Below are 12,239 nucleotides of genomic sequence, written 5' to 3' on the forward strand. Positions count from 1 at the left end.
TATAGAATTCAGGTTCTAAATTTCGAAAATTTGTGTCTAGAACTTACACAACTTCTTCTCGGTCGCTGACTATCAACTTTCGTAAACACTGCCGAAGTTTGTCGTGAGTGAAAGGATATCTCAATCAACTGAAAGCTACAATCGACAAGTTAAATAAGAGGTAACGTGTTATGAAAAACCTTCACATGGTATGTTTGTAATGGCGCTTTCTATTCCTCTATCATGAAAAAGTTATCACCCTCTGCCTTGGTTTAATCATAGTTATCGGCCTCTTCATTATACGCTACATTTGAAGGTGATACCTTTAGAATCTATAGAGCCTCCAGAATGATCAAGTTACGTTGTACCGATCATATTTTGGGTAGAGGTTCAATTTTTCCAATTTTGGTTGTTAGAGAGCCAATTCGACTGAGCGCGTAGGGGAAGGATCCAAATCACAAAAGAATGTGGGGCCTGGTGACCCTAATTGTATGAAGACACCACTGGATACTAGTGACAGATTTCCCTCAAAGAAGATGTATTGTTGCCGGATCAAACCTAGCAATCGGACTAACTCACGTGCAATCATGCTCGGCACCTCGCGAATCGCTGGGATACCAGCATGAAACATAAGCACCATGTCTCGACTGATTCCATAAACAACCACCGGTATTTTGGGGCATGGACTCAAACGCATCACTTCATCCGTTTGTTGGCTTTCTCCTGAACGTCGATCATTCCGCAACTAGATCAACATGACTGGAAGAGAAGATCGTGATCGACTGGTAGGCTATATGCATCAGCTTCATCAGCACATCCGATGTTTACATGAAAGAGTTGCTTACCTTGAAGCCTCTCTGAATTATTTTGGTATGACACATTTCGAGCCAGTGCTACAATACCCCATATTCCATGGTAAGCCGATCGAAACATATCAGTCACTCACAGGGACACCCAACCCAAATCTTGATTCATCCAGTCACCAGAATCTGCTGCTACTACTTGCTACGTCTGTTGATACAGCGAATTGCGATTTGTTGCCACCCATGGAACCTGACGGAAACCTCCTGAAAGCAGATTCCATGGGTTTGTCGAACACGAATTCAGCAAAGTCGCCTGAACTCTCAGCTGATGAAGGCATTGAAATCGATGCTACCGCATTATTTGGACATCATGAGCTTGAAGTTGGCAACTCAACGGCCTCCTCCAATCCGTGTCCGGAGACGATGAAAGAAAATGCCAGGCCTTCAACTCTGTCGCTTTCTCTGAATCATGATTGCGATTTTGACAATTCACTGAGTCAATCGGCTTTGTACTTATCTGCTCTTGATAGGGCCATTTTACCAGAATTTTCGATACCCCCATTGGCTACAACATCCACTGTCACTAATGATGGTGTTGCACCAAAAGACGTTTTGATTCGATCTCCGGCGAAGTCTCCTCCGTTGCTGCCTATGGTGGAACCCCTGACACCGGTATTCAGCAAATCTAATCTGAGGCATCGAAGACGAATCGGGATTAAAGTGTCACCGAAGAAGCAACTTCCACCACTTCCTAAAACTACTGAGCTTTCGCCTGTGTTTTCTAGATCTGATCTACGGCTTAATAATCATGGCGACGACTCTATCGACACCCGTGCAGCACACACGATGACAGCGAGGCAGCTCGAGTTTACGCCTGGAATAGATTTCCCGAATTGGCATCGAGATGTAATCAATTTTCGCAATGATCTCATAAGATCTTCTAATTGTCATCCTGAAACTGTCACTGAACTACTCTCAATTATATTTTGCCATGGTCCGCTACTGTTTGCGGCGGAATGTGATATGGGTCTTCAGCTACTTCAGATCTGCCAAGAAGCGTCTGCTAGTATTCCTCCACGAGCGCTTAACCCTCAAGAACTCACCGATATCTTTGCCTATGTTATTCGCGTGGCAAAGAGAATTCTGAGACGCTGGGCCCGACGACAAGAAGAGCAGGTGTAAATCCTGATATATGAGATTAAGTATGAAATCAGGGAAATGAAATGTCATAGTCATATAAGTCATTAGCGATGCGACGGACGGTTGAGTCAACTAATCAAACAGCGTCACCGATGTCGTCAGCGTTACTGTTGTTGTTCTATCTGTGCCATTAAGTGAACCCACTCCCATCACCAATCCGTCAATGTCGTCAGCCAGTGGCAGCAGCAGAACCAGACCCAGACCCAGACCCAGCTCCAGACGAAGTTCGTCGTCGTCACTGAAATCAATGTCAAACAGCTGGCTGTCGGGGTCGGTGGAAGCTGGATGGCCGTCCATCTTCTGTTTGGAATCATCACTAAGATAATCGGTGAACAGCTTTTGCGGCTTTCTTTCGTTCCAATTGAGGTTTCTACTCACCGAGTCGATGTATTCAGTCTTCAGAGCAGATATGGTGGGGAAGGGGTATTGTGATGCATAAACGGTAACGTACCAGCCTTTATCAAGTTTGGTTCGCAGTCTCCCGTCGAACGAAGCCCAGGCCACCAGTCTCAGAGTCTCAGGAACTTTGACCTTCAAAAACATGCCATCAGGTAAGAGAATTGGCCGGAAGGAAAGAGTGTGTGGGCATATCGGAGTAACCGAAATAGCTGATACTCCGGGATGGACAAGCGAGCCGCCAGCACTGAGAGAGTACGCCGTCAGGCCGGTAGGTGTGGCGATGATAAGACCATCCGCCTGAGCTACCGTGAGCAAAGACCCATCGCCATAAAGCTCGAGATTTGTAACGAAAGGCAGGGGTCCGCGATCAACAACTAACTCATTGAGCACCTGTTGCTCCTTAACAAGCTTACCATTAGCGTCATGAAGACGACAGGTAAAGCGCATCCGCAAACAAGCGATGACGCCCTTTTCGATAACGTCGCTAACCTTCTCTTTATAGTCGCCAAAATCAAAATTGGTCAAAAACCCCAAGGAACCCATAGAAAACAGCATTACCGGTGGCACTATACGTTGAAACAAACTGGATACGTAAAGCACGGTACCGTCACCACCAAGGGTGATGACAAGATCGAATAATTCGGGGTTTGTAGATGCTAACTTGCGGTCCCAATACTTGAGACAATGCCCGGCTTTAGGACACATCGCGTGTATATCGTTAGCGTCGAACCGTTTAGACTTCTTCAAATGAGCGTCGACGTAAACGACGATGTTACGGTCACGAGTAAGCAACCACTTGACGATCTCCCTGGTAACGAAAGTTAACAGATTGTCTCGAGCCTTGGTGACTATCATAATGGCTCTAGCGTCGAGTTGGATCTTGGCACGAGACAACAGACGGGCCATGAGCCGGACGCCATTGGCGGTTTCGGCGAGCTCGGTGTGCGACGACACCAGCTTTATCCGGCCGTTTTCATCGGTTAGTTTAGTGATGGTGGATTGCACTCGGTTCCGGATCGAGTCACAGTACAATTTGCTGTGGAGCATGGGCTTTTCCCGCAATAGCTTGTTCACCAGTGACGACAGGGACAGACGAGAGTAGTCTTTGGCAGGGGGCGGCGAAAGCACGTCTTTTCGAAACGGCATGGCCGACATCGGGGTTCTAAATGCTGCGGGAGTGGTCGGCGGCGATCCGAGATTAACTGCCAGCACGGTGGTAGTGGGTGCGGATTTGGCGGAGCAAAATTGGCGTACGGCATACGCCGAACTCCGGCGGTACTTTTTTTGTAGCAGACATGTCAGCGGCCACGCAGTGTGAGCGTAGCAAAGAAGATGACGACTTCGAGAACAATAGCTTACTAGATATGGTAGTTGCAATCGGAGAAAATCGGTGATATCACGGAGATGGTCGAAGTCAAACCGTCACTAGTGAGCATTCTGAGCGCGGTGCCCATAATGGTATACCGTAGGTGCTAGAGCCAAGATCAGGGTTCTGTGTCACATTGCTAGCCGACCCGTCCCTTGCCTGGTAGCAACGGTCTTAGTGAACCTTAAAATTATGCCAGGTATGGCGTGCTCCGGCTGGGCGTTGTCTGGATGGCAAGTTTACGTATAAGTGCTGCTGCCCTCGAGCAGCTTTGTTTAACCAACTGGCAGGCGCGTTTCGACCTCATGATTGGGTATTTAGACAGCGTCTGTACGCTGACGGGAAAAGAAATATGATGTCCCTATGTGTGAGAGTCCCTCTATACTTGGAAAATGGAGCCTGGTGTCGGTTCGGAGGTTTTTTTTTCGCTATAACCGGAGGCCGAACCTCGCCCAAACTCTCGGACACCTGAATTCATCCGACACCGGCGGGGTGACTGACCGCGCGGCATTGGGGGGAAGGCGAGCGAAAAAGATTTTCGGGACTATAACGCCAGGCCCGCGTGTGACGCTTTGACACTGAGGATGACGTGCGTTGCAGGGTGCCCTGATGGAACCCCACGCCGTTGTGGCGTACTCCCTCGATGTCTCCTACGGGTTCCCCAATAGGGTAACACCACCGGTAGCAGTAGCTCCTGGTAGAGAGGGGTGATTGCGGGGTAGCTAGTGGGCTCCGAAGGGGCGGGCATCGCGGTGTAAACGCCACAAATGCACCGCCGCCTTTGGTCCTCGGATCCCCCGCACTGCTGCCATTTGTTAAGCGCGCGTTTGTGTGTCGCACCTCTCGCCGTTAAGCGAAGGCGGCGGGTGAAAACTTTTGTTGCTTGTTATCAGTCGTCCACATGCCCCGGCGCAACAGTGTTCAGGATACCCAGCCACTCGTGGCTGCAATCGACATTGGCACCACCCTGGCGCGATGTATTTTATTTAACCAGTACGGGGAGGAGATGGCGAAGCACCAGATCGAGTACCTGACGTCAGCCTCGGAGGCGCCTGCTGAGTCGCTGAACACCGACCAGTTTCGGAGACGGCTGTCGTTGATGCGCCACAACCAACCCATTTTCTCGGCGGAAGGGGTGGCCATCTCCATTAACGACGACGTCATGGTGGAAAACAATAGTGCTAGTGTCGGGCCCACCCTTAGATTCCCCCAACCGGGCTGGGTCGAGTGTATGCCGGTACACATCCTTGCCAACGCCCTCCAGTGTCTTACCGCGTGCATGATCACGTTGAAGCGGATAAACCGAGACCCCAACTTGAAGACAAAGTATAAGGTGCGGGCGATCGGTATTGCCAACATGCGGGAAACGACCATCGTGTGGCTGAGACGGACTGGTAAACCCTTGAGTAATGGGATCACCTGGACGGATACCCGTACCGCCGAGATCGTCCAACATTTGGAGCGGATGACCGACGAGGAACAAAAGGAAGAGTTGCGGGCGAAAACCGGGTTGCCATTGCTGACGTACTTCTCCGCAGCTAAGCTTCGGTGGTTGATCGATAACGATGATGATATCCGGGAAGAATACGAAAAGGGTGACGGTAACCTCATGTTCGGTACCGTTGACACCTGGTTGATCTACCACATGACTCGCGAGCGGGCGTTTGTCCTGGATGTTACCAACGCCCTGCGGACGTACTTCATGGATTTGGAGACGATGGACTACGACGAGGAATTGTTAGACTTCTGGGGCATCGACCCCGAGCGCATTCGTCTTCCCAAGATCGTGTCTCTGTCTGAGTTATACGGGACATTCTCGGTGCCCAACTTGGTCTCATTGGGCTTCCACAACAAGATTACCAATGAAGCGCTCGAAATGCTTAAAACGTTAGCGGGGACTCCTCTTTGTGGTTGTTTAGGTGACCAATCGGCGTCTCTTGTTGGTCAATTAGCATTGAAAAGAGGCGACGCTAAGTGTACCTATGGTACCGGTTGTTTCCTTTTGTTCAATAATGGTACTGAGAAGATTATTTCGAAACACGGTACTTTGACAACTTTTGGCTACTGGTTCCCCCACTTGGAAGGAGAATCCGGTAAACCCCATTACGCACTCGAGGGGCTGATCGCAGTTGCTGGGCTGATTATCCAGTGGTTGCGGGATAACTTGAAATTGATTGAAAACGCCCACGATATCGGGCCTTTGGTTTCACAAGTACACAATTCCGGGGGCGTGGTGTTTATTCCGGCATTTTCTGGTTTGTATGCCCCTTACTGGGATCGTGGCGCTCGGGGTACCATTTTTGGGATGACTCAATACACTACTTCTGGACATATTGCTCGGGCAGCAATTGAAGGGGTTTGCTACCAGGTTCGAGCAATCTTGGAGGCCATGGCGCTGGATGCTTTGAACAAACAGAATGCTTTAGACCCTACTCTGAATCCTGATGAGGACGACAAGTTCGTGCTTTTGCGGGTAGACGGGGGTATGTCGAAGGCCGACGAAGTATTGCAAATTCAATCAGACATCCTTGGTCCCATGATCAATGTGGGGCGGGCGCCGATCGCTGAATGTACTGCATTGGGTGCTGCGATTGCTGCTGGGATGGCGGCGAAGGATCCTGAACAGCGGGTGTGGAAGGATTTCAAGGATTTGAAGGAGAAGATCAGAGGTGAGAAGAATCAACGGGAGTTTGCTTGTGAAATTGAACTCAGCGAAAGAGTTAAGAACTTGAAGCGTTGGGAAAAGGCCGTGTCCAGAGCTCAAGACTGGTTGGACCCCGAAATTGAATAAACTTTATTAATAAATACCATAAAAATTGAATATTATACATTGGGATGGTTGAAGATGCTAGTATGCTATGGAAGAATCGTCTCGGCGTCGATCATATCACCGACTGGGGCATCACTTGTCTTTGAAAGTCGTCGTCGCTCTCGTAATCATCGATGTCCACCACTTGTACTTCTTGGTCGAAGAGTATACGTCCTCGCACATCTGGCCGCAACGGACTTCGGGTGGGAGATTTCTGTGGACTGAGATTCACCATCAAATCGTTAAAAAACTGGGACGTCTTGACTTGGACATTTTGATTGAGTCTGGACGTTTTGCGATGAAGTTCCTGGCCTAATTGTTGCACCATCGGATTCCAATCGTCATTAAGCAACGACGCTTTCTTCTTGATTTGTTGGAGCGGAGTCGGAGATGTCGGGATATTTTGCACATCATCCAAAACTCTAAGTTCAGCCGTCGTTTCTTGGTGAGCCTGCTTGTAAATGGCATGTTCCGTTTTGCCAGTTTTAGCTTTAGATTGAAGTCGCTCGCTGAGCTTCTCGTTCTCCAATTCGATCAGCAATTCCATCAACTCGAATTTGAGCTGGTCAACAATTTTCAAATGTTGCCGAAGCTCTTTTTGTTTGGCACGGTAGCGCTCTTGAACCAGCGTCTGGTCATTTGGGTCGATGTTTTCCTTATCCATGAGAGTAGACACCACAAGCCAGAGATCAGGACTCTAAGTTGCGCAGAAAGGTATTTGTTGGATATTTACGATGTTTACATTGGAACCGTTTCGGGCAAGTCTCTGAGATTGACCGCGTGTTGTGTGCAGGAATCAAATGCCAGGAACCATACCGCTACGAGGCTGAAATTGGGCGTGACACTCAACAAAGAGCCGATTTGGAATTATGGTAGCGAGAGAGTCAAATTTCTAAACAAAATTAATTTAATTGAGTTGGTAACATTCGCTTATTTGGATAATCCTCTGTGAATCTTAAACCCGCCCGCCTAAATATTTACGGTGGCAAATCGTGGACGCCGCTTAATTCGGCGATATCTCAGTTAGAGCGGACTTTCGGAGATTCCGGCGACATTTTAGATTCACGTTATAAAGCACAAGCGTTGCAACCTTACCCCACCTTCATCAGCCCGTAGGAGCCTTCTCGGGGTTGGGGTCATATCACATTACCATGGCAAAATCAGGGGCGCGCGAAGGCATGTGAATGCCGCCTTTTGTTGATCGTTTTTCCCCAACTGCGAGAAGTCAGTTTTTTCGTACAAGTCTACGTCGGAGAATATGGGTTTGTTCAACAGAATCAAGTGTCTCTTTGCCCTGGTGCTTTTGTTCTACGTGTTCTATCTCAACAACTACAAATGTGTTGAGATGAGAGAGAACCCGTTGCACACTCGGGTCGACCAGGTGTTCCACCCGTTGGCTCGCCACCACGCCGCCGGCTGTGAGCTGCTTGCCAAAGCTCATCAATTTGTCCAACCTTACTTGGACCAAACCCATGCCTTCTTGGACGAACACATCCACGAAAAGCCGTGGTTCAAGCAATACAAGATCGAGGAGAAGATCCAAGCGGCTAAGCACCACTTCCACCAGGTGGCCGACCCCGTTCTCCAACAGGTGTTCCAATCGTTCGATGGGTTCGAAAAACAGGCCTACGACTACGTTGTCAAGTACACCAACGAAGGCAAGAAGTTCGTCGACGAAAAGGTGAAGAAGGACTAGATTAGTTATGGTAATACATGTGACAATTCCTACATTCGTATAAGCGCGACCTCATCCCATCCCCTAGTTCGCCCCCCGCCGCTTCGCTTTGTTTTGGTTGCGAGCGCTGCTCCTCGCCATACTCGATTCCGCACTTTCCTTGATTGACCCTTAAATCACCGCCGTGTCGTTCATCGTCTACTAGCCCGCTAATGTTCGGTGTTAAACGTTTCGGGTGGAAGAAGCTACTCTTCTTATTGTTTGCCTACACCTTCTGGGTGTGGAATACCTCTTGTTCCACGCACGGGCCTGCTCCTAATGACATTACTTCTGCCGGTCGTTTCACGGAGTTGACGTGCAAGAATGGATTTCAACTTTACCAGCTAATTGAGCAAAACTTGATACCTCATTGGTATAAATTCGACGCCAAATACGATGTGAGCCTGCGGTATTACGATTTTGTCGACAATTTAGACTCGAAGTACCAAATCCGTACTCACGCGGCCACAGTGAAGTATCATGCCGACATTTACTGGACGAAATCGAGATTCTACTTGGAATTGTTAAAAGTTAAGGTTGAGTACTATGTCAACATTTTGGATGCTTGGGCAAAGCCATACTACAATCGAGTCATTACTCAAGCCAATCGCTTTTATTGGGTTACTGTGGATCCTCAAATCAAAAACTTGAAGCAGAGATTCTTTCCCAACTCCATTAATGTTGGCGATGAATCGGCTGGCTTTTGGCTGCTTATCACTTCTTGGGTAGACAAGTTGAATACCAAGACGGCTCCCCTGGTGGCCGAAGACAACCCTGAACCCGAACCCATTGATCTTGTTGCTCCGGTGGAGGTAGTTGAGGAAAGGGATGAGTATGACGACGTTGAGATTGCTCCTGACAGTACTCCTGAGAGTCTCGACCTCAATGAGGATGAGGAGTGGTATGAGGATGAGACCGTTCAGGTGGTGCAAACAGTGACCGTAACGCAATCAGATACCGAAAGCGTTGAAGGTACAACCTCATTGACTAGTGCTGAATCAGAAACTCCGGCAGCTAGCGTCAAGGTAGAGACGATCATTGAAACAGTTGATGGCACCAAAGTGATCAGGGAGCGACATGTTCCTGTGGAGGTGGAAACAGTTAAGTTAGAAACCTACAATACCGACTCAGATTTGGTTGAAACCCATCAATACGTTGACCAATTGCTCAACTACTTTGCGGTCAAAGTGAACAAGACTCTTGAACTTGCTACTGAAAGTCTTCTGAGCGAGATGGAACCTCACTTACAAGACCTTTTGGATGAAGTCAAACCAAAGGCTCTGAAATTGTTACAGCAGTTTAACGCTAAGATTATGACGACCTATAAGAGGCTTAACGAGATGCTCATCGAGATAGGAAAGGATTACGAAGCAATCTTGGAACTGAATGACGCCGAATATCCTGAGCTGGTGTCGCGTCAACAATTCAGAGACAAAATTGCTGAAGCATACCAGATTGCGGAAGACATGGGACGAGAAGTCACTGCGCTTATGGCCCCTGCTCACACTAGAATTGTGAAGCAATATTTCAAGGTGTTGCAGGAAACGATCGATGTGATTGATCTGTTTGCTGATTCCACAGTGCAAGACTTCCACCGACAATTATCGGCCGCGCTTGAAGCTGCCAGCGCCCAAGCTCCCCAAGATGTTGATCAGTGGCAAGCCTGGAAACAATTTCACCGCACTAAAGAACTCATTTTTGAATATCGTGATTACTTGTATGATACTTTTGTTGAGTACCGCGATACAAAGGGTAGAGCTCAAGTAGTGGTTGGATTAGATGCCTGGCTGGATTACGTGCTGCAAATCGATTTCAGCGTTAACACCCTAGGTAACGACAATGACCAATATTTGCAATTGGTACGTGCCAAAGGGAATGTGCAATTTCAAATGAGGGAGGGTTTAGTTTCCAAGATTTTGGAGGAGGCGGCGGCTCAACCTGAAGAAATTGCTGATTCGAATGAGACGGAAACTAATGCCGACCCACTCGGTGATCTTGGCGATGACGCCGACATCGAAATTGATGAATCTGTCAACGATAATATTGACGTTGATGAGTTAGAGCAAGTTGAAGTGGGCGTTGATGACGAAGCATTAAATGCGGATGATGCTGAGATTGAGCTGGAGACGCATTGAGTGTGAAATCATCCCAACTCAGGTTAATATACGAAACTTGAAAAAAAAAAAAAAAGATTAATGTAGCTACCATTGAGCTTTATAAGAAAACTAAATCTTAACAGCGACGCAAAAAGTTTCGTCAGCTACAGGACTCGAACCTGTGCGCTCAGAGAGCATTTGATGCCTCGAAGGAATTCGAGTCAAACTCCTTAACCACTCGGACAAACTGACCTTTTTTCGAAAAATCGTTTTTCGCTTTTTTGTGTTTAACCAAATATCATGCTTATTTGCCGCTTTCGCGATAATGACTATTCGAGGAAGGTGAGTAGATGAATACAATTTGTCGCTGGGAACATTGAAAACTTACCATAACTTATTGGCTGATAATGGGCTATTGGCACAAAGTATTATTATGGTAGCCGGCTCCCCATAAACAACATAGAAAACTATAATTTTCTTGGATATACAGACTTCTCTGTGCCAACGACACCTTATCAGCCAATCCACACGCTTCAATTCTAACTATGTTACAATCAGTTTTTTACCACTGATTGCTGTTAAGCTGAGCGTTTCAAATTTAGTCTCAGCCCATTTTGTTCGTTGATAACATCCAGGAGTCCCCACACTTCAATAATTACCCCGCCACGTTGTTCGTAGCTCCGTCGATAACTCAAAATCGTGGTGATTTGCAACCTCTCGGGGTTTGTGCAGTTTCCTTTTGGAGCTTTCGATAACCGATTACGATCTCTCAGTGCAACTCAGCTCAATATTAATTTAGTCATTTGATATGAGAGAGAGAGAGCGGAATATCGTTTAACGAGCTAAGGGGTCTTGTGAGTTATGGTATCACTGGTCTCGAGACTTAACCGAGGTATACCATCCGGTTACCCGAGCCCCCAAGGGGTTATGAATGCCTGTTTTCGACCCCACGCTCTCAGGCGTGGGGCTTGGTTCTCGTTTACGTCCCGGGCTCAAGCTTGTGATAACAATCTCGACCTGCCCCGCAAAAAAAAAAAAAAAAAAAAAANGCAGAATAAGGTCACAACGTGTATCTAGGTGTTATTGGTAATAGTGATTTGTTTTGTTCTTATCGAGACGAAAGGGGAAAGTCCTCTCGTCGAGGGCGTGGTTTTTGCGAAAGGTTCGCTTAAGTTGGTCGCAAGCACATGGGGTGCTCCCGCTGGGCCGTTAGTCCGGTCCCGATAAGGAAGGGGTTGCGCCTGCTAGCGCCGGGCGAGATGAAAGTAAGCCAAAAGGGTAAAAGTCTATATGTTCACACGAATAAGCTCTCGGAGAAAAGGCGGTCAACCGTGATTGGTAGCGGATGGACGAATCATTACTCACACAGCAGCCCCCGTTATCGACAACTTTTTCTCCCCCCATCCCTAGGCGGGGGGTGCGATGTGCAGAAATCTATTTTGCTTTGGGGCCCGGGGGTGTTCTAGAAAGAAAGCAACTAGTGGCAACCAATGAAGTCATAGTGTAGTATTTACTCGGCGCCAGGAGCACCGCTTGGTCATGAAAAATCGTTTTTAGGTAACCGGTGTGGGGGGGGTTCGGGCAAGCGTTGCTCGAGGGCTGTTTTCTCCACATTTCGTCGCTATCATGGGAGGGTCGTGGATGGGTTCCCGTCGTGCGATATCAGCGATTATCAAGCGCGCTTGCCATTGGCCGATCCCGGTATTAGGAGCCCCCAGCACCCGGGTATATGTGGAACGCCTGGTGAGAAAAAAATTGCTTTTTTTCAGGACGTGTACTGCACACAGTGCTAACGATGTACTTTATATATCAACCCTCAGCGCCTCCCACTGACCTCTCCACTACGAAAGTTAGTGAACCCCCTTTTACCCCC

General features: G+C 48.0%; 6 protein-coding genes across 6 annotated transcripts; 4 read left to right on the plus strand and 2 right to left on the minus strand. All coding sequences in view use genetic code 12, as the record gives it.

The window, feature by feature from the left end:
• Positions 1-1,025: 1,025 nt before the first annotated feature.
• Positions 1,026-1,964, plus strand: DIURU_002854 (uncharacterized protein; the record flags this gene model as incomplete). Its single annotated transcript, XM_034155551.1, has 1 exon — positions 1,026-1,964. One exon carries the CDS (start codon positions 1,026-1,028, stop codon positions 1,962-1,964), a length of 939 nt encoding a protein of 312 aa, XP_034012385.1.
• Positions 1,965-2,054: 90 nt separating this feature from the next.
• Positions 2,055-3,536, minus strand: DIURU_002855 (NADH/NAD(+) kinase; the record flags this gene model as incomplete). The annotated part of the gene is made up of 1 exon (XM_034155552.1): positions 2,055-3,536. One exon carries the CDS (start codon positions 3,534-3,536, stop codon positions 2,055-2,057), a length of 1,482 nt encoding a protein of 493 aa, XP_034012386.1.
• A 1,112-nt stretch (positions 3,537-4,648) lies between these two features.
• On the plus strand, positions 4,649-6,538 carry GUT1 (glycerol kinase; the record flags this gene model as incomplete). The annotated part of the gene is made up of 1 exon (XM_034155553.1): positions 4,649-6,538. One exon carries the CDS (start codon positions 4,649-4,651, stop codon positions 6,536-6,538), a length of 1,890 nt encoding a protein of 629 aa, XP_034012387.1.
• Positions 6,539-6,629: 91 nt separating this feature from the next.
• On the minus strand, positions 6,630-7,220 carry DIURU_002857 (uncharacterized protein; the record flags this gene model as incomplete). The annotated part of the gene is made up of 1 exon (XM_034155554.1): positions 6,630-7,220. One exon carries the CDS (start codon positions 7,218-7,220, stop codon positions 6,630-6,632), a length of 591 nt encoding a protein of 196 aa, XP_034012388.1.
• A 594-nt stretch (positions 7,221-7,814) lies between these two features.
• DIURU_002858 (uncharacterized protein) lies at positions 7,815-8,252 on the plus strand (the record flags this gene model as incomplete). The annotated part of the gene is made up of 1 exon (XM_034155555.1): positions 7,815-8,252. One exon carries the CDS (start codon positions 7,815-7,817, stop codon positions 8,250-8,252), a length of 438 nt encoding a protein of 145 aa, XP_034012389.1.
• Positions 8,253-8,443: 191 nt separating this feature from the next.
• Positions 8,444-10,405, plus strand: DIURU_002859 (uncharacterized protein; the record flags this gene model as incomplete). Its single annotated transcript, XM_034155556.1, has 1 exon — positions 8,444-10,405. The coding sequence occupies one exon, from the start codon at positions 8,444-8,446 to the stop codon at positions 10,403-10,405; it is 1,962 nt and encodes a 653-aa protein (XP_034012390.1).
• Positions 10,406-12,239: the final 1,834 nt, after the last annotated feature.

The sequence above is a fragment of the Diutina rugosa genome (assembly GCF_008704595.1).
Source record: "Diutina rugosa strain CBS 613 chromosome Unknown scaffold7_size311281, whole genome shotgun sequence".
Lineage (NCBI taxonomy): Eukaryota > Fungi > Ascomycota > Pichiomycetes > Serinales > Debaryomycetaceae > Diutina > Diutina rugosa.